This window comes from Westerdykella ornata, assembly GCF_010094085.1.
Source record: "Westerdykella ornata strain CBS 379.55 unplaced genomic scaffold EI97scaffold_27, whole genome shotgun sequence".
Classification (NCBI taxonomy): domain Eukaryota; kingdom Fungi; phylum Ascomycota; class Dothideomycetes; order Pleosporales; family Sporormiaceae; genus Westerdykella; species Westerdykella ornata.
The window spans coordinates 202,383-228,776 of record NW_022986877.1 but is presented as its reverse complement, the minus strand read 5'-3'; the positions used below and the strand labels follow the sequence as shown (position 1 = coordinate 228,776).

Sequence of the window (26,394 nt, the reverse complement as noted above, 5' to 3'; positions counted from 1 at the left end):
CGTCTACGAAAAGAGACAAGGCGGCGGAAGGGCGAAAGGATGCTGACTTATCTGGACGAGGCGCGATTAGTACTCTCCTGCATGAAGGAAGTGGATATTTCCAACACCAGTGTACTTACAGTCGGAATGGAGGTCACGGCCGCCTGACGATACTCAATGTACCGTCGTTCATGAGTAGGCCAGCTTCGGTCTTGGCCCTCGCCTCCCTTTGCGCTGCTCGCTCTTCGGCCTTCCGCTGCTCCTCCATTCTCTTCTTGGACTTGTTGAACTTGCTGATTTTAGTGTCCTTTTTGGTCCACCTGTGGCGCTGCGCTTCTGCCTCACGGGTGGCCATGCGAGTGAGGTTAGCCTCAGTTCTTCGCGCAGCTCGTCGGTTTGCCTCGTCCTGCTTATTCCGGTTCTTGAAACGGTCGAAGATGTTCGCAAAGGATTGAGGTCCTTCACCCGCACCAGCTTCAGCGAGCTCCTCTGCTTGGCGATCCATCTCTCTCTGAATCTCGGCGTTCTCCGTCCTTCTTTGCTCCTTCTGGCGCGCGCCAAGGTCAGAGTCAGGAGTCGTGACCATATCTACTAGCTCCTCCGCCACCAAGCCGAATAGTCTCAATTCCCGGAAGAGTTCATTGTATCCGGCTGAGAAAGGGTGGTGTAAACACCCTTTTGACCGGAAGCAAAGCACCTCGCCGCAGCGTACTACATTCCCGTTGTCTGCGACGACCATCGCGGAGCAGTACACATAGTGCAACGCCTCGTAACAGCTTCGTTGTCTTCTGGCCGCGCACTCGCCACAATGATCTGCGAGTCAGTTAGCGGCCGCGATCAGTGTAATGACAAGAAAGACTTACGTGCTTTGGAGCTTTTTACCCCGGTTCGGATGTTCCTAATCATTGGATGCCAATTTTGGACTTCCCAGTTCGGCCCATACAACTTCTCAAACACCTCTTTCTTGTCCAGAACCATGGCGCGTATCCACTCAACCTGGTCAGACTCCAATTACCGGCTGCCGGCTCTGAATTACCTTTGAATGGTATGCCCCACGACAACGCGGTTGACAAGGTCGTTGACCTGGGGGTTGCTGTTCTCAGGTTGGGTTGAGGGGTTGGTACAGCGGGGACAGAATGGAACGAGGTGGGCAGGCCATGAGAATATGTCGGTAAGGCATGCCGCTGAATCTGTGAAGGACGGCACCGTTCCTTTCGTGGGTTCTGCCTGAACTTTCAGGCGGGTTTCTGTGAAAGCCCCATGCCTGGCTGTGTCAGGTGATGTAATACCGGGGCGCCAAGTTAGAACGCGCCGATCTGTCGCGATGAAGGACCACAATGCTCTCGCTTATGCACAATGTATGTCATTCCTGTTCTCTTTGTTCTCGTACTATTTAGGAGCCCAGTGTTCAGCCTTTCATATAAATTCTAATATCTGTGAAGGGTCGGCCCAGGCGCTCATTCCTGACGCTCAAGGCTACAGTATAGAGGATTTCAGTCCTCTGGCCCTTGAGTGTGCAATTCCAGCACTGTCTTTGACTCGCTGATTCTCTTGCTACTTGCAGGTTTGCTCCGCCAAACCTCCTTTTTGCCGCTCCTGCGGTTTGATTCCAGGCTATCCTTTCGAGAGTTCCGTTATCCTGCTTATTACGAGCCCCTCCCACGTTCCGGGTTGCTTTGACTTCACGGGGCGACCCTGGCATTACCGCGAATTGTAGCTGTACTTCCGTTCACTCCCCTGTACAATTCAACAGAGCTGTTACGGGAGCCAAGGTTGTCTCTGGTCACGTGCAACGCAAGTAAATCTCCCAGCATAAGGCCCAAAAGTTCACCGACCCTGTACGGAACCGCAGCAAGCAACCCAACCCTCAACTACAACCCCGCACTTACCAAAGCTATGGCATTCGCGGGACCCTTCGGAATCGTCTATGTAGCCTACGGGCCGAAGCGCTCCATCCCAGCGACTCCATCTTCAATGCGCACATCTGACGATTGCACATCGGTCCCGCCCGCAACTCGTTCTGCGGGACAGAAACAATTGGGCGCGAAAGCTTCACTTCTCCCTCCAAAACTTCGCAATCTTTTTCATCGTTGCGGAACTACGAACATACATTCTGCTTCGGTTGCTCAATCCTCAGTTGCGTCTGAGAATGCCGCGCCATCATCGCAGCCAACAACACACTCCGCCCATCCATCACTCATCGCTCAAGTTCATTCTCATACCAATAATCGGAACAAGACGAATACCACCACGGCCCCTTCACAGTCTCCCACCTCAGTGGCGGTTGACTCGGTAATGCAGAGCACCTCCGATGGACCAAAACGGCACTCCATTTGTCTGTCCAGGGAAGCCAGTTGCGGCAGCAAGCATTTGTCAGACGAGTCAAACGATAGTCAATCAGGCGTCCGAAGCATTGCACAGAAGATAAAACTCAAGTTCAGGCGCTCGCCAAACGCAGTTTTCGGCAAGATGAAGTGGAAGCTACCTTGGCTCTCCAGACGCAAACATGATAAAGTGGTGGAAGCGCTGAAAAAGCAACTTGAGCAGCAACCGAATTCGATCGATGAGCCAAAGGTCGACGATTCCGATATCCTGATACACCCAGATGGCAATCCCGCGAAGACTTCTACCACCCGCAATACCGGTCCTGGTACCCGTACAACCAATGACCCCAAAAGTGGCGCGACCAGCACATCATCCGAAGAAAGCCCAAAGTATGCCGTGGACCGTCGCGACTGGGCCGCAATCCACGCCATCTCCGATCATAATTTGCAACGCATCGCACGTGTTTTTGTACACACCCCTTCGGGTCGGAGGCCAACCCTGGACCAGTTCCGCGTAACCGGTCGTACTGAGGGAACATACCACCAGATTGTGTTTATGGAGTTAGAGGCCGAGAACCAAGTCCAGGAGTTTGTTGTCCGCATCCCAGCTCATGGGACAGAAGAGCGTTGGCAACGTCCCGACGAGGATATGCTCGACGATGAAGCGGTGTTAATGAGATACATCAAACACCATACCAAGGTTCCGCTGCCGAAGGTACTTGGTAGCGGATGTACCGTGTGGAACGAGATTGGGGCACCCTTCATCATCATGGAGAAACTTCCCGGGAAGCAAGCATATGATCTCTGGTACGAGGACTCTGAAGAAGACCGTCCAAACGGGAAACCGTTCTTCCTCCTGGCAGACCAGCCTTCGGAAGCGACTGAAGCGAAACGTTTGACCTTCCTACGCTCGTTAGCGGCCTGTATGGCGGAGCTTGGAAAGCTCCAATTCCGGGGAATTGGTATTCCTCACTGTAACAACTTCAGCCTCGATGATGAGCCAACAATCAGGCCTTCTTATCACTGGCTCTCAGGGACCGATATGAAAGCTGTGACCAAGCGAAGCCCGTTTTCTTCAAGTCGGGAATTCATTCAGTCGGTTTTGGATGCCGATTGGGACGTCGAGAGGGAGCTAAGCAAGATTGATGTGCCTGAGGAGAAGACGAATGCGATAGAACTCCGCGGCCTCCGCAAACTTATTGAGATCATCTACTCCCAGCCCGTCTTCCGATCCTCGCCCACGTTTGCGACCGAGGAGTCCTTCGTCCTTCGCCATAACGACCTTGATCTGCAGAATATTCTGGTTGACGAGGAAGGCAACGTCACTGGCATCATAGATTGGGACCGTTGCACCGCGGTACCCCGCTGCATAGGCACCGGTGGAGCCGTCCCCAAGTTCCTCAACCGCGACTGGCATTCCGAATCCGACATCGACCGCGCGCCGCACATGGCTTTCAAACTCGAGCATTATCGCCAGGTTTATTACGAAGCGTTGAAAGCTGCGGGTTGCAAGGATGCAGTCTATACTCGGAAATCTCCCATGTACCAGGCCGCGATATTCGCCCTGTACCATGACTATGGGATCATGGAGGATTTCCTCAAAACAGTCCTCGACGAAATACCTGGAGTCCGTGGTATTTCTCTTGACAATCTTGCGGAAGGACTGGGATATGGTTGGCCAACGACGGAAGAACACTTGCGCCGGGAGATTGAGAAGCTATTTCGGGTCGATGATCTCGAGGACGAAGATGCGAAAGAGAAGCCCGAAGAAGGATATGCACCAGATGAGCCCTTGCAAACTCTTGCGGAACGTGCTCATCTTGCTGAGACGATGTTGGCACACAGCGCCACGGAACGTGGTGATGGCATAGAATGTTCCCCCGCGCAACACAGTAAGCCATCACTCCGTGAACGCCCCGTTCTCGCTGACCCTCTCCTAGGTTGATCTGATGTGGATGCTTCTAAACTTCCTTGTTGGCACTGATTGCTGTGCAGGCTGGTGCGTGTGGTTCCCCAGTCTAAGTTTCTGAAGTAAAGGCTGCTACATCATGGAAAGGTGTTGAGTGGTGGCTTCCGCGGCGGCATTGCTTCTTTTGTTTTTCCTGCTTCTCTGGCGATCTGCTAGTTATTCTCCGCATAAAACAAGTAATAGAAATGTAGCAAGAGGTACATAGATAAATATGTGTGATAAACGTATCTGCAATGAATTCAGGGGTGATGACTAAGCACCTTGGCGTTTACCGTAATGCACTGTGACATCCAGGATTACTCCGTTGTTGAACAGTTCCTCAGATAGACTACGCATTACAACTCCGGCATTACATCTCTTTGTTTCTACAAAAGATTTCAAACCAATATGCGTATGTGAAGCACATCCCGGAAAATTTGACCACCACGGGTGAGCCCTGATTACTCAATCATCAGTTTCGCATATTTAGGTCTGGACACGGCAACAATCTCTCCCGCACCTATTTGTTATCCTCGCCAAGGAGGTAGTTAATTATATCTTCTGATTTACGCAAAGGCCATAGACAATATGCACTTTCCACATAACCTTGGCAGCCCACTTCCATCATCTGCACGGATCTAAATGGAGCATTCACGTTTCCATCTCTCAGTGACAATGTTGTAGCGTATTTGTAATGCAGAAGGACATTGAAGAGTTATATTAGGTGATGTTACTCTTTTAGCTACCTATGTAGTTGTGTATCATTGCAAGCGTGTCAAGCCAAATCCACAAACAGCATAAAGCTTGTGCTAAAACCGTCATGCGCTCTGCTTCTGCAGATGCCGCTAGAATACTTCACACTCTCAGCATACAAACCGTTAACAGTGTTAGGCAAGCTAGAGCTCACCGCCTGACCCGGTCAATAAGAGTAATTTACGGTGCATCAAACTAAGCCAAACAGTCGGAACAAAAAGAAGGGATCCTGCAATTGGTCAATTTCGATTTTGTATAGCTGGTTTGTGCCCAGCGCAAGTCAGAAACAGGATACATAGGAGTATTTTTGTATTCATTCCCTTTGGCTCTTATAAGCCTGTTGGAACGGCGGTACACATGGGCGCTACTGGACGCTCTCTAAGTTTACACCATCATTCTATAATCCATAACAGGATACCTGATACCAGTATGTGCCGAACAATATCTATCGGATCAAAATATGGCCTGGTATTGCTCCTCCGACATTGAGACCCTCTCTTCTTTTCCAAGGGTTATATACCTATTCGATTACCCACTTATTCTATAAACGGTCAGCCGGCCACATTCACGACCTTTTGACGGCTCACAGTCGCAAAGGTTCTATGGAAACATTAAGCGGGCTTGGAAGTCCCCTTGCGTCGGTCCTTCTCAGCCCATTTCTTCCTGTTTGCAAGTTCGCGAAGCGCTTTCACGGTAACCTCGGGATCGTACTCACCTTTCTCAATCTGGTCTTCTGCCTCAGCATCCGCTTCCGCCAGTATTGACTCCGCATCTCCGGTTGCAGGAGTATCGCCCCGTGGCTCAGTGTGAGCATCGGCTGTCAGTTCAGCCCTTTCATCGCGCCGGTCATACTCATCAAAAGCCTCTATACCAGCGGGTACCCCAGTCTTGAATGCGTCTGCAATGGCATGATTGTATCCCTGCACTCGGGGGTGGGCGTCGCAGCCACCTGATTGCACCGTGAACCTCTGGCCGTGCCTGACCCAGTTGCTATCTTTGTCCTTGATGTGCACGGTACAGAACGCCATATGCCCTTTGGTGTAACAGGATCGCTTTGGGATCTTTCTGCACTGCGAGCAATGGTGGAGATACTTGGTTCTGGTGCGGATGTTATCGAAGTGCGGGTCAAAGTTGGGACGGGACCAGTTCTCACCGTAGAGTTCGCTGAATGGGATGATATCTCGGGTCATTGTTTCGGATGGTGGGATATGAGTTGAATGTGGAGTTGATAAGTTGGGATGGGATAAGTAAGGGGTTGTGTGACAATTCGTTCGGCCCGTAACCTTTTGACGGACAGGGACTGCATAGCGCTGTTCATGGACTTCACAGCGTACGACATTGTAGATATACGATTGTAAAATTCAATCAAGTTTAACAGAGTACGATATCACTTTCTCATGACAATGAGTTAAGAGCTTTAGCTGCTTCTTTATCCTTACTCCGCTAGGTCCTGCGTCTGTTATAAATTACGCTTTATTCATGAGGTCGGCTCCAATACCTCGCATGCTAGGAAAAGGAAGATATTGTTTCTCAAATTCAGGACTGGTGAAAATGTCAACATTGTTTATTGTTAGTCCGAAACACTTGAGTATGAAAGTGTCGACCGTCATCTCTGATGCGTGTGTCCTATAGCAAGCTCTTACTGAAAGATCGCTATGAGCGACGACAGCTGGCCTGCGTAGCCAACTCAAGCGCTGGTAAAAGAAGACAAGTCAGACCATGGCGAAGGTACTCTTGCAAGGATTCACGTTGGGCAGCGTACATTGGTGCCCGACCGCCGCCTTTCACTGTTCCTGATCACACACCCCGTCCAGATCTCGTTCCAATCTTAAGTTGAAGACAATGTAAAGTTGGATCTGAATAGGTCGAGGCCTTAGCGGAACTTGTTTTCACGGACAACCTAGTACACATATAGGACAAGCTACACTAGCTGCCCAGTCATGCACATGCCACGACCGTTCTATGGGCGACCTCAGATCATCTTCTCGCCGCATAGAGCCACGATCCATTAGAAGTCTATATACATTGTAAGCCGGGGAAATTGCAGATTTACAAGCAGGAAAAGAAGATTTATAAGCAGGAAAAGAACGACAAACTGAATTCTTGAAATCGAAGGTGACGATAATGAAAGGCCTCGGAAACCCCTTGCCAATCTCCGCCCAGATTACCAAATGGTGTCCCTCTATCTTACGCCGTCGTTCTAACGCCGTTGTTCTGTTCTAGACTCAGTATCATTTGGGAAAAGCATGTTCCCTACTGAAAGGCTACTTGTGCGGCCGCGAGTGTATCCTTTTTCCATGAGTCGTCGGAGGCCGTTGCACATCCCTTCCGTCAACCTCAATCTTTCTTCGCTTTCGCGGGGGAAGGTCCATCTCAGGACCGGGAGGTATTAAGACCGTCAGTTTTGTCGGTTTGCTCATCATGTTCATCATCTGGCTCCTCCTCAGTTTCGTCAGTTTGCTCATCATCGTCATCATCTTCCACCTCCTCTTCCGCCTCCGCCCTCCGAAATTTGCGTCCTAAGAGATAAGGGGAATCCCAGAAGGCCACGCGCATGAAATCCGGAAGGCTGGCGCTGGCAGCCTGCCGGTCCTGTTGCAAGAGACGGCCGTGGTATTCATCGTACGCCTGTATGCCCTGGTCGACTAGCTCCTTCAGCCGCGCAATTGTGTACCTCTTGTTCTGTTCCCTGTGTAGACATCCTTCGACAAGCTGATGCAGGCCATACGAGTAGGTTTGCGCGCACTCTTCGTCTCGCTTCCCGCGTGCACCACACCCACCAAACGGCCCTGGGGGATCCGTAACTTGCTCAGTCGAGTCGGAGCATCTGTACATCGCGCGGTACATGATCATACCAATCCCAAACACGTCTGTGCTGATCGCCTTTGGCCGCTGGCCGTCCTCCGCCACCTTCACCTGGTCGTCGTCGATCAGCTGCTCCGGCGCACGGGAGCCTTCAGTGCCAACTTGATATTCAAGGCGCTCGCGATTGAGGTGGCAGTAGAGACCGTAGTCTCCCAGCTTCGCATGTGCAGCATATGGACCCCTCGATGACTGGGGTGTTTGGAAGAGGAAAACATTTTCGGGCTTTACATCTGAAAAGACGTCAGGAATGCTGGCAGCGGTCACGGGCGCGGAACCAGATACTGACCAATATGCACATAAGCTTCGCCTTTGTCCAGCCCTGAATCATGCTGCATATAATAGCAAGTGTCCGTAATACCTTTGAACACAGTCCAAAGGAATAACTCAGGGAGCCGACGCCGTGGCGTCGTCATATGCCTTGATAGGTCGCCATAAGGCGCCAATTCGAAATCTACAAGCCACTAGTCAGCCCTGCTTCCGCACAGCTATAACTGAAGTAGTCAGGTCACATACACAGAGAGTAAGGAGTTCGGCTAGAATGGTGATAAGAATCATGCCTCAACTCCACGAAATTCGATCTTGATTCCAATCTCATAAGCCGTCGGCAGAGGTAGAGCTCTCGAGGTTCGAGCGAAAACCCCTTAGAGTCGTTCTTCAGCTCATTATCCATTCTTGTTAATCGTTTGACGGCGACATGCTGATATCCGTGAGTCAATGGCAGTAAGATAGTTGATCTGGGGTGCACATACGTCTGTTATATTATCTTGTCGATCTGTTCGCAAAACAACTGATACACCGACGGCCGATTCACTTTTCTCTTCAAATCTCGTAAAAATCCAGGACTGTCGTTCACCCTCAACAGGAAATTTCATCGCCATATGCTGGCGTGCATGGAGCGATAGGTTGACTTTCCGTTGCATAACCAGATACCATTGATCCGCACGGAGGTCCCAAAGATAGCAGACAGCGTCATCTTCGACCTCGCTTTCACGGTCGGCATAGAGCTCCTCCTCTTCCACCCAATTTGGCATTTTCTCGGTCCCTCCGTTGCTCTTTGACTTAGCCACACTTGCTTTGATGGTTTTGCCTCCTTTTTCGGTAGACTCATCTTCGGCGCCATTGTCTTCTACCTCACTGTCATCAATTGTTTCCGCACCCGCGTCACCGACAAGCAACTCCCTTCGACTTCCAGATTTGGTTTGGGAACGGTATCTGCGACAGAGGCAATACTTAACGGGACCTGGAGGCGCCACAACCCAGCCTGCTTTGTCCATAATGCCAGGGTCCCTTCGTATTTGCATTGAGAGACGACCCTCGTTGTCGAAATCCTGGAGTGACTCCTTGTAAGCCGCGGAAATAAATCTATCAATCTCGCCATTATTTTCATTAGCACTACCATCCTGTGGGCGATTCTTAGCATCTTTTCCTCGAGTAGATTTTCATTTGTTTACCTGTCCTCCAGCCTGTATGTCGCCGTCGACTCTTTCGGCGCTCACTGATACAATACGTTCGAGAGGCGACTCTGCAGTCGGGTCGAGTGGCTTATGGTAATTCTCCACCCGTATTGTGGCCCAGAGCTTCAGCTCTCGACGAATGCGCGGCGGACACGGAAGTATGTCATTTTTACCCAATAGGATATCGTCATAAAGCCGCTGGGCATCGGTGGTATTCCAGATCCTGATGTGTTCAGCGCGCTGAGGTTTATGACGCATCGCGGCAGGCGCGACCCTCTGTATGTAGATATTCTGCATATTGCCCTTCTTTGTCATCCCTATATTGAACTTGTACGTCTTCTTCCTGTTGGAATATTTGTTCGATTGGGGGACCTTGACATTTTCATCTCGCACCCATCGAACAAATCTTTCGTCCTTGAAGCCTCCGTTTCTAGCTGGAATCCTTCGGAAGGTGAGCGTGAAATTGTGCGGCCGAGCGGAATCCGGCCATCTGGTCTCATCTATCCGAACCGTACCCACTGCGCTGTCTTCGTATAGAATCGCCTCACATTTCGCCCAATATGTAAGCTGCTTTTCGCCCGGGAGGGCCACTTCTCCCTGACTGTCGTACCGTCTGTTGATATAGTTGGTCGCTATATCAACTGAGGAGTGGTAATAATCATCCACTGTCGATCCGTCCGCCGGCGCCGCCATCTTGACAGTGCAAGTATCCTTGGAGCTGATTAGCGGTATATCAGGACTCGAGCATTTATATGAGGCAGCAAGACGGTCCAAGACAGGCAGAGTGGTCGAGTTCTTTGTCCGTGGACGCGAAAGGGCGTGTGGCTGTGGAGATGCGCCAATGGCAGTCTGTGGCCTTAATCAAGAAAGGACGAACAAAGATGTCGTTGTGAGAGATAATGAACTTCTCCATGGCTGCAACTAGAGACATTGCCTCGCAATCCCGGCAGGATGTTGTTCAATCATCGGTTCGCTATTGGTGGAACACACCCACTCACACATGTATGATAGCTCTTCCAAGCTAGTAATATATGATTCGTGTGCTTTGTGGAGATATATCCTCTTTGGTCTTCGTTACTCTAGCCCCCTCGCCGCCGCTTTGTTCCGTTCTGGGTTGCAGACCCATTTCCCATAGTGTCGGCAACCTCATCGTCGTTCACCCACTCCCTGTCTGTTCGGCGCCTGTATTGGCCTGCTCCAACCGCCACAACTTCATCCTCACTATCGCTTGCCTCAACATCGAGAAGTACCGGCATTCTGAATCCGATATCTCCGCCATCGACCTCAGTGGCCATTTTGACGGGCTCAACCGTAAGCACGTCAACTTCTTCATCTTCCTGGTCAAGCCTTCTCTTATGTATCTCTTCCAAGGGTTGAATATCGAACTCGTCCTCTTGTTCCACGTACTCATGGTTCTCCTCGACCTCGACAAAGTCAGGTGCAAGTGCTGACCAACGTTGAGGTTGGAGGATGGACCAGAGCCAGATACGGCCGGAGTCGACGCCTACTGCTGCAATGAAGGGGCGAAACGGATGCCATTCCACTGCTGAGAGTTCTTCCTTGGTTCCTTCCAGAATCTTGACCAAGCTTCCCTGTCCTCTCTCCCAGACGTAGATGTGGTGATTCATCCAAGTAGACGCCGTCACGTACTCGCCGGTTGGACTGAACGAGACGTGATTCCATGAAAGCTTCTGCACCAGGTCTTGAAATTTGTGCTCTACCTCAAGTTGGAGGGTCTCGAAATTGAGCTTCGGGTCACTCAGATCTGGCAGACGCAGAGTCCGCACGACACGATCGCTCGCGTTGATGACAACATCTCTACCTGACGGTGTTAACCGAATATACACGATGATGTGATTCGTGAGTCGCGTGGAATATGTGATTTCCCGAGTCGACGTGTCCACGATGTTCAACCATCCCTTGTTGGTACCAGCAATGATATGATCGCCTGAATGTGTAAATGCCGTAAAGGTCGTCACCACCTTTGCATCCTGCACAGCTTGTTTTTCGGTCGCACTGTCTCGCTCGGTTTGAGTTCGAAGTGGTGCGGACGCAAAAGAATATTTTACCGGCGTCTCAGAGGATATGTCAACCAAGACAGGTTGGTCTTCAAAAAGCGCAGCGACGAACAAATTACTAGCACAGTCAGAGCCGTTTCTAGCGCGACCCGGGTGAGCTTACTTGTTCTTTGGATGGAGCTCTGCGATGAAAATGCCGGCCTCGAACCGTACGGTGCGCACGCGTGATCCATCTTGCAAGTCCCAGAGCACGACCTTCCAGTCCTGACCCGCGCTCAGGAGGTAGCGGTCGTTGGTGGACCAGCTCAAGGACTGTATTTGCCGCGTGTGGCCACGCAGCTTGCGGGCGACGCCGTTTGTTTCAATATCGAAAATGACAACAATCCCATCATGCTGTCAAAGTTAGACTTATCATGTCATCAGAGCGATTCTGGAAGGAGCCTTACCCGTCCTGAAGCAAGAAGGTCGCCGCGATGGCTGAAGCGGATCGATGTAGAATGGCCGCTACCTGACTCAACGATTAGCCACAGTGTCCCTGAGTAGCCTCACTCGTTACACTCACGAAGACGACCGGTGATAACCTCAGGGCAGTCCTGGGCTAGGACAAAGGGGTCCACAAGCGATAGATTCATGCCGCTGCACACGATGCCAAGTGCAGAAGGTTATGGGTAAACTGCAGCATTCTTGAAATTCAGTGTGCGCCCTGCCCCTTTTTGAATGCGCAAAGAAGGGGACTGCAAAGACTGAAGGGGTACAGCGAGGTGTGTGCCTTGTTGTTGTTGGAACTGCAGGTGCACAGAGAATCATCCATTCGCGCGCGCCCCGCCGATGATGCACGATGCCCTGCCAAGATTTCGCGAATAGCCGCATATCACGTGCGTCTCATCGCGAGGCTGAAAGCGGCTTAGAGCCTTGGCGAATTGGACGGCCTTTGTCGCCGCCTTCACTTCAGGGCTTCGACACCTCCAGCGGGCCATCTCGCTCCCCCCCTTCACCTCGCATCATCACCCATCTCCTCCCCGCATTGCAGCTGCAACTGCGTCTCTCACTACGCCGAATACTTCTCCGCGACGTCTACAGTCCAGCGCACTGGGCACCGGCCGCGACGCGCTCCTGGGAGAACCCAACTCGACCGCCCCGTACGGCGTTTGGCATCGGCCACCAGTATCCACCTTCATCCGCTCTTGCGCATTCGAGCGCCCACCGTTATTCCGCGAGCCACACGATATCTTGAGACGTACATTTGAGCGGCTATCGTCTCGCGGCAGACGTTGACGAACGCGGCGGCTGTCCCTGCGGGAGCAGAGCTGCTGTTGCAGCAACACGCCTCGACCAGTGGCAACATCTCTCTCTTGATTGACGCTCAATATAGCAACCATGGCGTCCAAGATGGAGCTCCAGTCCAAATGCCCGCTCCGCACGATAAAGGAGATCCAGTTTGGTCTCCTCTCACCCGAGGAGATCAAGGCCATGAGTGTGGTTCAGATCATCTATCCGGAAACTATGGTTTGTTGCACGCGTGAGCGACACGTATAACATAGCTGACGACTTGTCTAGGATGAAGATCGGCAGCAACCTCGAGCACAAGGCCTGAATGATCCCAGGCTTGGCACGACGGACCGCCAGTATTCATGCGCAACCTGTAAGGAGAACATGACAGTATGCCCAGGCCACTTTGGCCATATTGAGTTGGCAGTACCTGTCTTTCACGTCGGTGAGTAACGTGTGACGTGTGCCTGCTGTGCTCCTCGAAGCTTACGCGCGACCAGGCTACATCACCAAGATCAAGAAGATCCTGGAGACTGTGTGCCATACCTGTGGCCTTATTCTGGCCGACTTCGTAAGTCTCTCTTAGCGGGAGGCGACTAGGTATGGCCTATTGGCTAACCTGCGCAACCAGAATCATGCAGATTGGAAGGCAGCTATTCGAATGAAGGATGCAAAGAAGCGGTTTGAGCAGATCCACCGCTTGTCCAAGGGCCGGAAAGAATGTGTGCAGGGCTTGGTTGATGATGACGGCAAGTCCGGCAAGAAACCTCCGCATGGAGGATGCGGCAGCCAACAACCAAGCTCCATCAAGAAAGAGGGTTTGCGGCTCATCGCCACCTACAAAGACAAGGAAGGCCCGGACGGCTCGAAGATGGATGTCAAGGCCCCAATCACACCGCAAGACGCGCTCACGATCTTCAAAAGGCTCCCGGATAATACCCTGCAACTCCTCGGCTTGAACGCAGACTATGCCCGTCCAGAGTGGATGATTCTGACGGCTCTCCCGGTTCCCCCGCCGCCCGTTCGTCCTAGCGTCTCTGTTGACGGCACTGGACAAGGCTCCCGCAACGAAGACGACCTCACGCATAAGCTCGGCGATATTCTTCGTGCCAATGGTCGTGTTCAATTGTGCCATCAAGAAGGCTCCGCACACCACGTCCTCGTTGAGTACGAGGAACTTCTCCAGTATCATGTCGCTACTTATATGGATAATGATGCCAACGGTGTCCCTCCTGCTGTGCAAAAGACTGGTCGGCCTCTGAAGACGATTCGTGGGCGCCTTAAGGGCAAAGAAGGACGTCTGCGAGGAAACCTAATGGGAAAGCGTGTCGACTTCTCCGCACGCACTGTGATTACGGGTGATCCGAACCTGTCTCTTGACCAGGTGGGGGTGCCGCGCAGCATCGCCAGAAGGCTCACGTACCCCGAAGTTGTCACCAAGTTCAACATCAGCAAGCTTACCGCGCTGGTCCGCAATGGCCCAGACTTCCATCCGGGTGCCAACTTTGTGATAAAGTCAGACGGCGTCCGCCTGGACCTGAGACACAACAAGAGACTCGAAGATTTGCGCCTTCAATATGGCTGGAAAGTCGAGCGCCACATTGACGACGATGATGTCATCATCTTCAATCGTCAACCCTCATTACACAAGGAGTCCATGATGGGTCATCGAGTGAAGGTCATGCCCTACTCCACCTTTCGCCTGAACTTGTCGGTCACCTCGCCCTACAATGCTGATTTCGATGGCGATGAGATGAACCTGCACGTGCCCCAGAGCGATGAGACCCGCTCCGAGATCATGAACCTGTGCATGGTTCCGTTGAATATCGTCTCTCCTCAGCGCAATTCCCCGCTGATGGGAATTGTCCAGGATACTCTCTTGGGCATCTTCAAAATCTCCCGTCGGGACAACTTCTTGACGAAGGAGCAGGTAATGAATATCATGATGTGGGTACCGGATTGGGACGGCGTCATACCACAACCGGCTATTCTGAAGCCGCGTCCGCGCTGGACCGGAAAGCAAATCATCAGCATGGCAATACCTGAACGCGTCAATGTTGTGCGTCCCGAGAGCAAGAGCAGTCAGCCACATAACGACATCAGTGATAAGGGCTTGTTGATTCAAGGTGGCCAGCTCCTCTATGGGGTTCTCAACAAGAAGATTGTTGGTGCCACTGCGGGAGGCATTATCCACATCGTATACAACGAGTTGGGCTGGCAAGCTGCTGTAAAGTTCTTCGATGCGGCGCAGCGAATCGTGTGCTACTGGCTACTGCACAACGGTTTTAGCATTGGCATTGGGGACACCATTCCCGATCCTGAGACCTCCGATAAGATCGGCCGTGAGATCTCTGCTGCCAAGGCGAAGGTTGAGGAGATTGTCAAGCAGGCAACATCGAATGAACTGGAACCTAACCCCGGACTGAGCGTCCGTGCTACTTTCGAAGCAAAGGTCCAGAAAGCCCTGAATGAAGGTCGTGAAGGCGGTGGTACCGCAGCTCAAAACAGCTTGAAAGATTTGAACAACGTTATTCAGATGGTGAACTCCGGTTCGAAAGGTTCCACGGTCAATATCTCGCAAATGATTTCGCTTGTAGGTCAACAAGCCGTTGAGGGCCAGCGTATCCCCTTCGGATTCAAGTACCGGACCCTACCACACTTTACAAAGGATGACTATTCGCCTGAGTCCCGAGGGTTCATCGAGAACTCGTATTTACGCGGCCTGACCCCCTCGGAGTTCTTCTTCCATGCCATGGCTGGTCGTGAAGGTTTGATTGATACAGCTGTGAAGACTGCAGAAACCGGTTACATTCAGCGACGCCTGGTCAAAGCTCTCGAGGATGTCATGGTCAAGTACGACGGTACAGTGCGAAATTCCATGGGAGATATTGTTGAGTTCGTCTACGGCGAAGATGGGCTCGATGGAGCCCATATCGAGAATCAGCCAGTGGACTTCGTTCATACTCCAGATGCGGCCTTCGACAGAAGATACAAGGTGGATGTCATGACTAAAGATCTCCCCATCTCCCCGGCACTTCTTGATGTCGCCTACGAGATCCAAGGAGATGTCGATGTTCAACGCCATCTAGATATGGAGTACGAGCAACTGAGAAAGGATCGACAATTCCTCCGCGAGCGAGTCAAGGACGAAAGCGCGAGCATGCAGCTTCCGTTGAACATTCACCGAATGATAGAGACCGCTCAAGCGAAGTTCCACATCAAAGATAGGCCAAGTGATCTCCATCCTGTAGAAGTCATCAACAGGGTTCGCGAGGTCTTGGATAACCTTGTGGTGATACGCGGCGAAGATCATCTCTCCAAGGAGGCCCAGGAGAGTGCAACTCAGTTATTCAAGTGCCAACTGCGTTCGCGTCTGGCCTTCAAGCGTCTGGTAACCGAATATCGCCTCAACAAACTGGCCTTTGAGCATGTTCTGGGCGATCTTTCTGAGCGCTTCCTGCGGGCAGCCGTGGCTCCTGGAGAAATGGTGGGCGTTCTGGCGGCACAGTCAATTGGTGAGCCAGCAACCCAGATGACGCTGAACACTTTCCATTTTGCTGGTGTGTCATCGAAGAACGTTACACTGGGTGTGCCGCGGTTGAAGGAGATCTTGAATATTGCGACTAACATCAAGACACCGTCCATGGCTATTCATCAGGAGGATCCCAATGCTACCCGAGACCAGGCAAAGCTTCTGCGAAGCCGTGTTGAGCATACTACCCTTCGGTCGTTGACCAAGACGGTCGAGCTGTATTACGATCCTGACATCCAAAATACCGTTGTGGAGGCGGATGACGATATGATTCAATCATACTTCATCGTGCCATTGGCAGAGGAGGAATATGCGGCACAGTCGAAGTGGCTGCTTCGAATCATTCTCGACCGCAAGAAGCTGCTAGACAAGAGTATGACTATCAGCGAAGTTGCCGCAAAAATCACAGAGGACTTTGCACCAAACATTGCTGTCATCTTCAGCGATGAGAATGCTGATGAGCAAGTCCTACGGGTGAGGTTCATATTCGACCAGAATCTCAAGGATGCCGAGGAGGAAGAGGACAGGGACGAACGCTGGATGCGCAAATTGGAGAAACATCTCCTCGATGATGTCACCCTTCGCGGCATCCGAGGTGTCGAGCGTGCATTCATTAGAGCAGAGAATCGGTTAGCCCAAAAGGAAGACGGCTCTTTGTTCATCAATAAGGACAATCCGGCCTGCCAAGAGTGGATTCTTGACACAACCGGTACCTCCCTCGCCGAGACTCTTGCTGTGCCGGGCGTCGATCCCACCACCACGTATTCGAATTCTTTTATCGAAATTCTTGGGGTATTGGGAATTGAGGCTGCACGCGCCGGCCTGCTCAAAGAGCTTGGAATGGTGCTTTCGTTTGACGGTTCATACGTCAACCACCGGCACATGGCTCTGCTTGTCGATATCATGACCCAACGCGGCATGCTCATGGCAATCACCCGCCATGGCATCAATCGCAACGACACCGGCGCACTCATGCGCTGCTCTTTTGAAGAGACAGTTGAAATCCTCCTCGAGGCCGCTGGCTTCGGTGAGCTTGATGATTGCCGTGGTATCTCTGAGAACATCATGCTTGGTCAGCTTGCGCCGATGGGCACGGGTGAATTCGATCTTGTGATGGATAACAAGATGCTCCTCACCATGGTTGAGGATAACTCACAGATGCGTGTGGGTGCGGCGGGCGCTTCGTATCTCGACACAGGCGCAGCGACGCCTTATGACCTCGGCTCCCCCACCTATGAAGGTGGCCAGCAGGCGGGATACGATGCAATGTTTTCACCTCTTGCTGCACAGGGCGGGGACGATCATGGTGGTCTAACTTCAAATCCCTATGGGGATGGAAGCTTCAGCCCGTTCGCTGGAGGCCGTAGCCCTGGTGGCTTTGGCGGCATGAGCCCTGGTTTCGCAGGACCGAGTCCTACTTCCCCAGGAGGAGGATACTCACCGAGCTCGCCCACATATTCGCCAACATCCCCAAGCATGGCCAGCCCGCGCTTCGGAGCCACGTCTCCAGGATACGTGCCAACGAGTCCAACATATTCTCCAACTTCGCCCACATACTCTCCCACATCGCCTGCGTATGCATCACCAACCTCACCTTCCTATTCCCCTACGTCTCCCAGCTATTCGCCGACGTCGCCCTCGTACTCCCCCACCTCTCCGAGTTACAGTCCGACCTCGCCGGCGCAGATGGGTCGCGGTGCAACCTCGCCGCACTACAGCCCAACATCCCCTCAATATAGTCCCACGTCGCCAATGTACAGTCCAAGCAGTCCGCAATTCAACGCAGGTAGTGACAGGCGCTCCCCTACCTCGCCCACGTCACCTACGTACAGTCCAACGAGTCCAGTGTACAGCCCGACCTCTCCCGGTCCCATGCAATACTCCCCGACCTCGCCGAGGTACTCTCCGACGTCTCCTAACCCTGCACGACCGGCTTATTCTCCTACGTCTCCCACATCTCCGACCTACTCTCCCACGTGAGTATTCTCCCTGGTCATAGTTGTAGTCCATTTCATCGGATAGTATACTAACATACCTTAGATCGCCTCGCAACGACTAGCTAGACTCGTGCGCTTGTAGCGCTTTACAGCCCCAAGGCCCTATGTGAGGGGTTACCCTTGCCTCGCCGTACCTTTAGCTAGGACCACGTCGAAGTATCGGCCTATGGCTCTCAAAGCACGTAATCCTGTGCGAATTATCTGTACAAATACCCCTTTTGCCGAACTTTTCGCGCAATCCGCGATAGATCCCGGTTTCCCCCTTCTTCGTTAAAGTCAAAAACAAAAAGGATCGTGATCGATATGGCATCTGAATGCAACCTTTTGGCGGAGTTCTCTGGCGCATTTATCCTTCCTTCTTCCTTACTCGAGTATCCTTGAGTATCGATACGAGGAGAGAAACAATGGGGACAGACGCTGGTCTGTTCTTTTCCCCTCTCCTTTCTGTATCCTTCCCACTGCACAAAACTGCTAGGCGTTCAGGTTGGCATAGGTGCATACTGGTATACACGTGGTCTGTGTTTTGTTTAATGCACGTTTCATGCGTGGTTTATACTTCCGGTGACGGTCGCCATCCAAATTGTGCTCCTCTGTGGGCTTTGTGGCGACGGTGAGGTGTCCGATGGAAAATAAATTGAACGCGACAGCGGAACTGTGGGAGTTGCCTGAGAGAAGGTGCAGACTTTGAGGACATCGTGTGGTCCGCGTGAAGCAGATAAGATTCTAGAATCTGAATGAATGACAAGCACTTTTGTCAGAATTCTGGTTCTAATTTTGTGAATGCTACGAGTGACGATGTACAGTACTACTGGAATATGCTCGTGATGTCTCAATTCACATCCTCAATTCACATAAGTATACAAGAAACAGTGGGGCTTCCTTGTCGAATATTCCAGTACTTGGTTCTCTGCAATCGGGGGAGGATTTTGTACGTACGCATGCACCATCACCCAGGTCTAGAGCAAGTGGGAGGAGGTGATGTTGCACATAGTTTGCGATGTTGTCTTCGAGAACTTGTTCGTTAGTACCAGAGGCACATGTACCATCCTTCTGTCGATTCATAGTTGTATCGGAACAGTGCACGTTTATAGAAAATAAGCAGGTCATCCGGATTATACCTCTTTTAAGAGCTCATTCGTTGGAAACTATCAAGCATAGAATAGTTACTAGATCCCTATAAGTGCATACAAGACCGGCACGCCGTCCGTTTCCCGTTGTGATCCCGTGGTATATAAAACGCTCAGCCAAAGTAACTCCGCGACCATGTGATACACCCGTCAAACTCCTACTCCATGTTTACCAACACAAATTCCAGGCAAGGAAGATAGCGATACAGTCGTACAGACATAGCAGTGAACAGATACCTTCCAACGATGATCGGTCACGACTATGCAAATTTGAAGGTTCTGTCAATGGCTCGATTGGCTCCATGAAGCCTTAGTCATTTTCCAGCCATCTCACTCTCCAGATGCTAGAAACGGTCAGCTACTCTGTCATCAAACCACAAGACCAACAAGGAAACCACTTACACTCCACTCCGGCACCTCCTTGACGCGCCGCCACATTTCTCGTTCCAAACGACTAGCCGCCTTCACATACACGCTACCCTCTCCGTTGTACTTTCTGCAATTATCGAAGATGAGCTTCGCATCAGCGATGAAGTCCTCAACAGTGGCGTATTTGTCGTTGTTCAGCTTGTCTTCCATGGTAGCGAGATCCATGGGCTGGGTAATGACGTCGTAGTAGTCGAGCACCTCATCCTTGTTGACCGGTTGCTGGAACGGCCATGCATTGCTATTATTCTGAAGGTGCGTGAGAAGATGCAATAGGGGAAGGTGGTTAGGCCCATGACGAGGTGCGCGAGCTAGTTCGTCCATATCCGGGCTCCATCCTGACTCCTTGATAGCGGGTATTGACAACGGGTCAATCTTACACAAGCCATTCTTCCATTGGGCGGGCGGCTGGTGCACTACGAAGGATTTGGATACTGCGCGAATTTTGGCGTTGACGCATTCCTTCTGCTTAAGAAGCATGCGGCCTGACTCGAGATAGCGGATTTTCGGAAGCATGGAGCACTGCATGATGGTACCGCCTTCGTAGTCTTTGATGTATCCCATCCAGCGCGATTTCTCCAGGGTGATCTCCTTCGTGAAACCTTGCTTTTTGAAGTAGCCGATGGCGTAGTTGTCGGCATAGGTTAGGAAGTGCATGACTGGTGATGTCGCCTTGACATAGTCTTTCAAGTGTGACATCAGGTGCGCTCCATAGCCCTTCACTTGCTGGTCCGAGGAAATGGCACAGAAGACAATCTCAGCGAATTCGCGGCTTTTGAAGGGTCGGTAGGTTATACCTCTGTTGATACCGAGACCATTAGTCAGATGCACGAGTTATTGTATAAGAAGCCCTTACCCTACGACCTCCAGAGGTTTCTTGACGATCGCCATGCTGAGATGAGTACGATCATACACAAGCCGAGCGATATAGTCCTTAGGCATCTTCGGCAGCTGCTTCTGGAATATACATTTCAGCCCTGTGAGAATGATCGTGCTCTCTCTCCTCCCGTCATTGTTTACGACGCGGAACTCGATTTCGCCATTCCGTTCCTCGATAACCGCCGGTTTCTCTGGAAAGGGTACTATGCGTGGTTTGGAGGCCTGTAGGTCGCCATCCGGAGTCTCTTGCTTTATGCGTTTAGATGACGGAGACGGCGGATCGAGAGGCTGGGCCGCTTTTCGCTTTACTATTGCTAGACTTCCATTAGTTTTCTATATGGCGAAAGAGGTTCGTAGGAACTGAAGAGAGAAGGTAGCGGAGTTGTTAAATAGGCGTCGGAGTAACGGTAGCAGATGGGTACTGAAGGATGAGCGACCCAGTATGTCTCCCGTGCGCACTTTGCCCCGCTGACACTCATTGCGCGTCATGGCGACTGCGCGTTGCTCTTATACAACTCGTGCGGTCTCCGAATGTGTTTACTACGAGAGCCGGGGAATGGACGACAAAAAAGGGGGACAGGTGAGTGCGACAAAGGTTTTATTGACAGCGCGTAAAACGGAGATACTTACGTTCTTCTGCTGAGGCAGTCATTGCTGGTGGCTTGAACCTGCGGCATCACCAGGTCGTTTGATGTTGAAGTGATGGATCGCGGGGGTGCACTGACCGGCAACGCGGCTAATCCTCGGCCCGCCCTTAGCGCGGAGCCGTTGCAGAGGACACCAAGCATCATTGTTCATCTGGTGAGTTAGTTTGAAGAGTGCAGCAAACCGAGCAATTCCCACGACCCATTGCTCTTGAGACTCATGTCGGAGCCGCTCCTCGACGTCTGGGAGGCTGCGTCTGCCTCGCCGTTTCGACCCACCGTCGGCAAAGGCTCCCAATTTACACTCGGCTTCACGTTATTGCTGATTTGTACGAGTCCATACACAGTCGAACTTTCTTCGCAGCTATCCTGACATCTAGCAGCTTTCGTCCTTGCTGGCATCTTTGGCCTGAGTACGTCCACGATACGTAAAATATATCATTCAATGTGCTTATCGTCCGTTAGATCGGTCTTTCGCCAACCTCCCTCTGCTCGGCATACCTGCGTCCCTAGCATTTGGGTTCGTCATAACAATACTCTATCGTAGACAATGGGCCTGACTTCTATCAGATTTGGAGCTGTCTACATGATCTGCGCGGTCGGAGTTTACGTGTAGTTTCCTTTCCACCTCCCACAACCGACGTTCGGAGACCGTGTAATAAGCTACTGGGCTTGAGATAAGCGTTGCAAATTCGAGATACCAATTCATACCGTGTTACGTCTCCTTTAGACCCTTCATTTCTATCCTACCCCGTTTGCATCCGTGGATCTCTACCAGCCATGGCCGAAGACGAGGAACCTCCTATTCTCACCGCTGTCTCCAACTCGGCGAGGCAGCTCTATCTGCTACTGCGCTGTATAAACTTCTCGGAAAAGGCACACGTAGTGATTACAGAAGAGGGTATCAAATTTTCAGTCGAGGAGGCCAGCTCAATGGAAGGTGCGCGACGATCATCTATGCATAATTTTGGTATCCCCAGCTTACTCTCAATAGGATCCGCCTTCCTAGACAAATCCCTCTTCACGACGTATATCTATCGCGCCCCACCACGACAAGAACAGCCGGAACAAGACAACTCCGACACGGAGTCAGACACAGACCTCAACACAACACCGTCCTTCCAAATCTCCCTCCCCTCTCTCCTCGAAACCCTCCAAATCCTAGGCCTCACCGACCCAAACAACAGCAAACCCCTCTGGGCCCGCGACAACCCCTCTTCTACCGCCTTTACCAACAACGTCTTGGGTCTGAACAACATGTGCCTGATTTCCTACAGACGACTCGGCTGTCCTCTGTCCATCATCCTCACAGAGTCGACCATCCGCACAACGTGTGACCTCACCACCTATGAGCCGGACTATGCCGACGAGATTCCGTTTGATAGACAAAGCCTCGCCTTCAAGACAATCATGCGCGGTACCTGGCTCTTTGACGCTATATCGGAACTCAGTTCTACGGCCCCAGAACATATAACCCTGATAGCGAGAATGTCGAAGGGAAAGCCGAAATTCGCGCTCTCTGCGACGGGCTCCCTGGGGTCTGTGCGCGTCGAACTGCATAACAATGGCGACTCCATCACGACCGGTGCAGCACATCCATCGCGTCCTGGAGCTGTCAGGGATGCAGATGATGTACCGAAACAAGCCAATCTCCTCGAAACCTTTCAGCTCGGCGATCCCACGACTCCGCTGCGTGCTGCTTATAAGTTCAGCCTTATACAGAAGGCTGCGAAGGCCATGAGTATCGCGACCAAGGTCAGCGTGCGGGTTGACACGCAGGGTGTGCTGAGTCTGCAGTTCATGATTGAGGTTGGTGGTGGGGAGGCGGGTGGTGGGGGTGGGAAGGTTAGTTTTGTGGATTTTCGGTTTGTGCCGCTTGTGGATGATGAGGGGGATGGGGATTATGAGGATGAGGAGGAGGGAAAGGAGGGAGGGGATGACGGTGGGGAAGAGGAAGAAGAGTTGTGACAGATAAAGGAGAGTCACTGCTCGCAGTCTAAACGTTTGTAGCTGTTGTGAAGTTGATCCGTTTGTCTTGTCAAAGCCTCCTTGCAGCATCGCGTTATTTTTGCACCGGGGGAGAAGAGGCACTTGTTCTTTAGGAAGCGCAGCGCTACTCAGCATTCCATGATAAGGTAGCTAGGTCAGATGCACCTCGGCTTCAGCCTTGGAAAACAAGTTATACTAGACAAATACAGCAGTTTAGCAAACATCATCTTACAACGGAGGGCATTCTTCCCACTCCATAGCAAAGATGACACACCACAGCATTTCGAGAGGCACCTGAGACCAGATCAACGATAACACACAAATATAGTCATCAAAGACATTTCATTCAATCTAAAGTACAAAGACGCCGGGGTGAATCTCATAAACGTACCCCTAACCCCAATATTCGCGCTGAAGCAAGATTGAAAAAACTAATAAGCCTTAGTTAGCTCACCATGAAGGGGAATATGAGCCTTCCAAGTTAATGACGCCATGAATTCATTGACCGGGGCTGACGTAGATTTGTGTGTGCCTGCCACTATCCAGACCTCTGTTGGCTTTTCCCGATTTGCTGCAATTTTTCGAGTTGTTACACCGCGTGCGCTGAAGGGTACGCGTATGAGCGTTTTGAGAACGGAATGGGAGGAAAATGTGACAAAACATGCCTTTGCGGCACATCCACAGCCCCAGTAACTAGGGCTGAAGAAGGAAACGGACCATGGGATGAGTCGTGCAAAGAAACGTCTGCAGACATTTGCGAATGAAGTCGAGGCATGGAATAACCAACTCTCATAGACGAGCGGACGAGATTTTGCTTCTTTCTGAATGGAGAAATCATGATGTCAATCTGCAATGACACCGGGTATCAAGCGGTAATAGCGAGGATTTTGGGTGTATCCAAATCGTCTCTTCCCCACCGGATGAAGATCGCCACCACCAGTGACTGCTGACCGAATGGAAGGGGTCGACACAGGGGAGCACAAAATGAGACGAAGGCCTTTTCGGTGGACGATGAAGACTGTTTGGTTGCCTTCCGAGTGTTTTACCACTCGAATTCGCCAGTAGCCTTGTGGAACAGGTATCTAACACTTGTCAATAAAAGTGGCACGATTCGACACAGGACGACTCACTCTTTTTTGTTGGTGCCAAGGATGCCGTCCTTGAGAGTGCACTTCCACTTGTTCTTGACCCGCTGCACCTTGTCATATGTGCAGAGCATGATGTCGATCATCTCGTCGTCGGCGTCGTTAGCATTGTCAAGGTCATCCTCAGGGTCATCCAATTCCGAGTTGATAGCATCTTCGTCATTCTCCTCGTCGTCTCCATCAAAGCGAGCTACAGGAGGGACAGCAGAGGTCCTCGATGAAGCTTCTGCCTGCTTTGCTTGGCGCACGCGGGTAATGGCTTTTGCCTTCTTTCCCTTCGGAACGCTGGACAGGGGCATGCCGAGTCCACTGTCCGTCTGGGCGGCCATCGCCTCAAGATGCGTCCTCATAAGGTTCTCTGCAGCAAGACGAGCATCCGGATCATTACTGTCAAGGGCCGATTTGGCTTGCATGAAAGCTTTCCAGTCCTCAAGGGAGCCATCCGAGCCATCGGTTTGGGAAGCATAGACGTGAGCGGGCTGTGGGCGCTGGTGTGGTTGTTGCTGGTGCTGGGGCGCGTGTTGTTGCTGGGGTGGTTGCGATTGCTGCGGCTGGTGCGCCTGTTGCGGTTGAGGAGGTCGCTGCCCTTGCGTGGGCATCATGCGTTGCTGGTTGTGCATCTGTGCCGGGGCATGTTGAGCTTGAGGCATCTGTATGTGCCCGCTGCCTTGCACCATGCGTTGCGCAATGAGGGCATGCGCTCGTTGCTGGGCGATGTCTCCATTGAAGTTGTTGGAGTAGCCGTTCACTGGAGGTGGAGCATACGCCGGCATGGATGGCTGGTCGTAGCCGGACTCCGTCTTGATGCGAACACCCTGCACATTGGGAAAGTTGACGTGTTCCTGCTGTGTTACAGGAGCGGCAACGTCGATGTCGGGCTTGACATTGGACGGCACGGTTGGCGGCTGCCTGGGAGGTTCTGGCTGGGGATCCCAGGGAAAGTTTGCGACTTTGAGCTCCGACAGCTTCTCCTGCCAACCCTGCAGTGATATCCCGTCAGTACGTAAGAATGGATAAAAAAGAAACGTGAGAAAGACGACGTGGAATAGGTCAGTCAGGCAGCAAGAGTCACATGATGCTGCCATACCCGCCATACCCCAAAACAGCAGGGATGTAACTTGGCGGGGGCGGGTGGGCCAGCGCATGGGCTATAAAACGTGTACCCAAATACTGAGGTCGCCCCCAACGCTGCCAGAACCGTCGGCAACTCAGCCCCGCTTTCGGCCGCCCCCCATCGCTCACCCAGCGCCAGGCGGCCACCCTCGATATGACCAGCACTCGCGCGCCTTGACTGACTGCCGCAGGATAACTCTTTTCGCGGAAATTATCAGGAAGCGACGGACGACTGCTCATGAAAAGAGAAAGGAACAGACGCTGTGACGGAGGTGGAACAATGCAAGGAAGGTCGCAGCAGCTGCGCAAGTCGCCACATACCTGCTTCAACTCCTCCAGCGTCGCCAGATCAACGCCCATCTCCTCGAAGTCGGTCTGCGACGACTGCACGACCTTCTCGATGATCTGTTGGTAGACCGTGCCCTGTCGCTGCAAGTTAGCACAGCTCTCCTTCATCGCCTATGCGCCTGCCACAGCCGGGGCTACTAACAACAATCTGGTTCGACATGGCGGCTGCAGATCGGGGCACTTGGCTTGGACGGCGACGAGAGGCAGTTGCAAGGTAGTGAGGGAAGTGTCGGGCTGGCGCGAACTATGACTTTCCCGGGACGACTGGTATCTCTTGTATATGGAGGGCGAAACAAGTTGTAGCGCTGCTCGCGCGACCGGCTCTGGCGCAGTTGTACTTTTGCGGCGCTTCTGGCTCGTCGAGTGCACTGCTAGAGACACTGTATGCGTGACGGATGCGATAAGGCGGTGGTTGTACGACCGCGAGGACTTGTCTCGTCGTGGTGGTTGGGCCTCCTAAGGTGGGTGTATGGGGCATGAAGCCGGACAGGCAGCCGAAGATGAAGGCATGCATCTTGGTTAGCGCGCCAAGACATGGACCGCCAAGCCCATGACAAATGTACAAGTATTGTGTCTATGTATCC

At 52.0% G+C, this 26,394-nt stretch overlaps 10 protein-coding genes across 10 annotated transcripts; 4 read left to right on the top strand and 6 right to left on the bottom strand.

The window, feature by feature from the left end:
* Positions 1–133: 133 nt before the first annotated feature.
* EI97DRAFT_480860 (uncharacterized protein) lies at positions 134–1,245 on the bottom strand (the record flags this gene model as incomplete). The annotated part of the gene is made up of 2 exons (XM_033802033.1): positions 843–1,245; positions 134–792 (listed from the first exon to the last, which is right to left on the bottom strand). The coding sequence occupies exons 1-2, from the start codon at positions 955–957 to the stop codon at positions 134–136; spliced, it is 774 nt and encodes a 257-aa protein (XP_033650992.1). The 5' UTR covers positions 958–1,245.
* A 630-nt stretch (positions 1,246–1,875) lies between these two features.
* On the top strand, positions 1,876–4,333 carry EI97DRAFT_444969 (uncharacterized protein; the record flags this gene model as incomplete). The annotated part of the gene is made up of 2 exons (XM_033799935.1): positions 1,876–4,195; positions 4,299–4,333. 2 exons carry the CDS (start codon positions 1,876–1,878, stop codon positions 4,331–4,333), a joined length of 2,355 nt encoding a protein of 784 aa, XP_033650991.1.
* A 1,282-nt stretch (positions 4,334–5,615) lies between these two features.
* On the bottom strand, positions 5,616–6,194 carry EI97DRAFT_461110 (uncharacterized protein; the record flags this gene model as incomplete). The annotated part of the gene is made up of 1 exon (XM_033801172.1): positions 5,616–6,194. One exon carries the CDS (start codon positions 6,192–6,194, stop codon positions 5,616–5,618), a length of 579 nt encoding a protein of 192 aa, XP_033650990.1.
* A 952-nt stretch (positions 6,195–7,146) lies between these two features.
* Positions 7,147–10,209, bottom strand: EI97DRAFT_158391 (kinase-like protein). The gene is made up of 5 exons (XM_033793311.1): positions 9,321–10,209; positions 8,619–9,269; positions 8,383–8,566; positions 8,156–8,320; positions 7,147–8,099 (listed from the first exon to the last, which is right to left on the bottom strand). Exons 1-5 carry the CDS (start codon positions 10,014–10,016, stop codon positions 7,378–7,380), a joined length of 2,418 nt encoding a protein of 805 aa, XP_033650989.1. The 5' UTR covers positions 10,017–10,209; the 3' UTR covers positions 7,147–7,377.
* A 193-nt stretch (positions 10,210–10,402) lies between these two features.
* Positions 10,403–11,973, bottom strand: EI97DRAFT_383514 (WD40 repeat-like protein; the record flags this gene model as incomplete). The annotated part of the gene is made up of 4 exons (XM_033795917.1): positions 10,403–11,459; positions 11,505–11,734; positions 11,788–11,876; positions 11,898–11,973. The coding sequence occupies 4 exons, from the start codon at positions 11,971–11,973 to the stop codon at positions 10,403–10,405; spliced, it is 1,452 nt and encodes a 483-aa protein (XP_033650988.1).
* A 334-nt stretch (positions 11,974–12,307) lies between these two features.
* EI97DRAFT_158368 (beta and beta-prime subunits of DNA dependent RNA-polymerase) lies at positions 12,308–18,327 on the top strand. The gene is made up of 5 exons (XM_033793310.1): positions 12,308–12,847; positions 12,899–13,055; positions 13,111–13,181; positions 13,242–18,118; positions 18,183–18,327. Exons 1-5 carry the CDS (start codon positions 12,719–12,721, stop codon positions 18,199–18,201), a joined length of 5,253 nt encoding a protein of 1,750 aa, XP_033650987.1. The 5' UTR covers positions 12,308–12,718; the 3' UTR covers positions 18,202–18,327.
* A 918-nt stretch (positions 18,328–19,245) lies between these two features.
* EI97DRAFT_158362 (histone acetyltransferase GCN5-like protein) lies at positions 19,246–21,286 on the bottom strand. The gene is made up of 4 exons (XM_033793309.1): positions 21,009–21,286; positions 20,549–20,885; positions 19,669–20,491; positions 19,246–19,610 (listed from the first exon to the last, which is right to left on the bottom strand). The coding sequence occupies exons 1-4, from the start codon at positions 21,058–21,060 to the stop codon at positions 19,581–19,583; spliced, it is 1,242 nt and encodes a 413-aa protein (XP_033650986.1). The 5' UTR covers positions 21,061–21,286; the 3' UTR covers positions 19,246–19,580.
* Positions 21,287–21,435: 149 nt separating this feature from the next.
* Positions 21,436–21,831, top strand: EI97DRAFT_383705 (uncharacterized protein; the record flags this gene model as incomplete). The annotated part of the gene is made up of 4 exons (XM_033795926.1): positions 21,436–21,544; positions 21,599–21,628; positions 21,681–21,735; positions 21,786–21,831. 4 exons carry the CDS (start codon positions 21,436–21,438, stop codon positions 21,829–21,831), a joined length of 240 nt encoding a protein of 79 aa, XP_033650985.1.
* Positions 21,832–21,870: 39 nt separating this feature from the next.
* On the top strand, positions 21,871–23,427 carry EI97DRAFT_158332 (DNA repair exonuclease rad1). The gene is made up of 2 exons (XM_033793308.1): positions 21,871–22,155; positions 22,210–23,427. The coding sequence occupies exons 1-2, from the start codon at positions 21,996–21,998 to the stop codon at positions 23,181–23,183; spliced, it is 1,134 nt and encodes a 377-aa protein (XP_033650984.1). The 5' UTR covers positions 21,871–21,995; the 3' UTR covers positions 23,184–23,427.
* Positions 23,428–24,144: 717 nt separating this feature from the next.
* On the bottom strand, positions 24,145–25,597 carry EI97DRAFT_158243 (TFIIA-domain-containing protein). The gene is made up of 2 exons (XM_033793306.1): positions 24,335–25,597; positions 24,145–24,286 (listed from the first exon to the last, which is right to left on the bottom strand). Exons 1-2 carry the CDS (start codon positions 25,492–25,494, stop codon positions 24,247–24,249), a joined length of 1,200 nt encoding a protein of 399 aa, XP_033650983.1. The 5' UTR covers positions 25,495–25,597; the 3' UTR covers positions 24,145–24,246.
* Between the last annotated feature and the right edge of the window lie 797 nt (positions 25,598–26,394).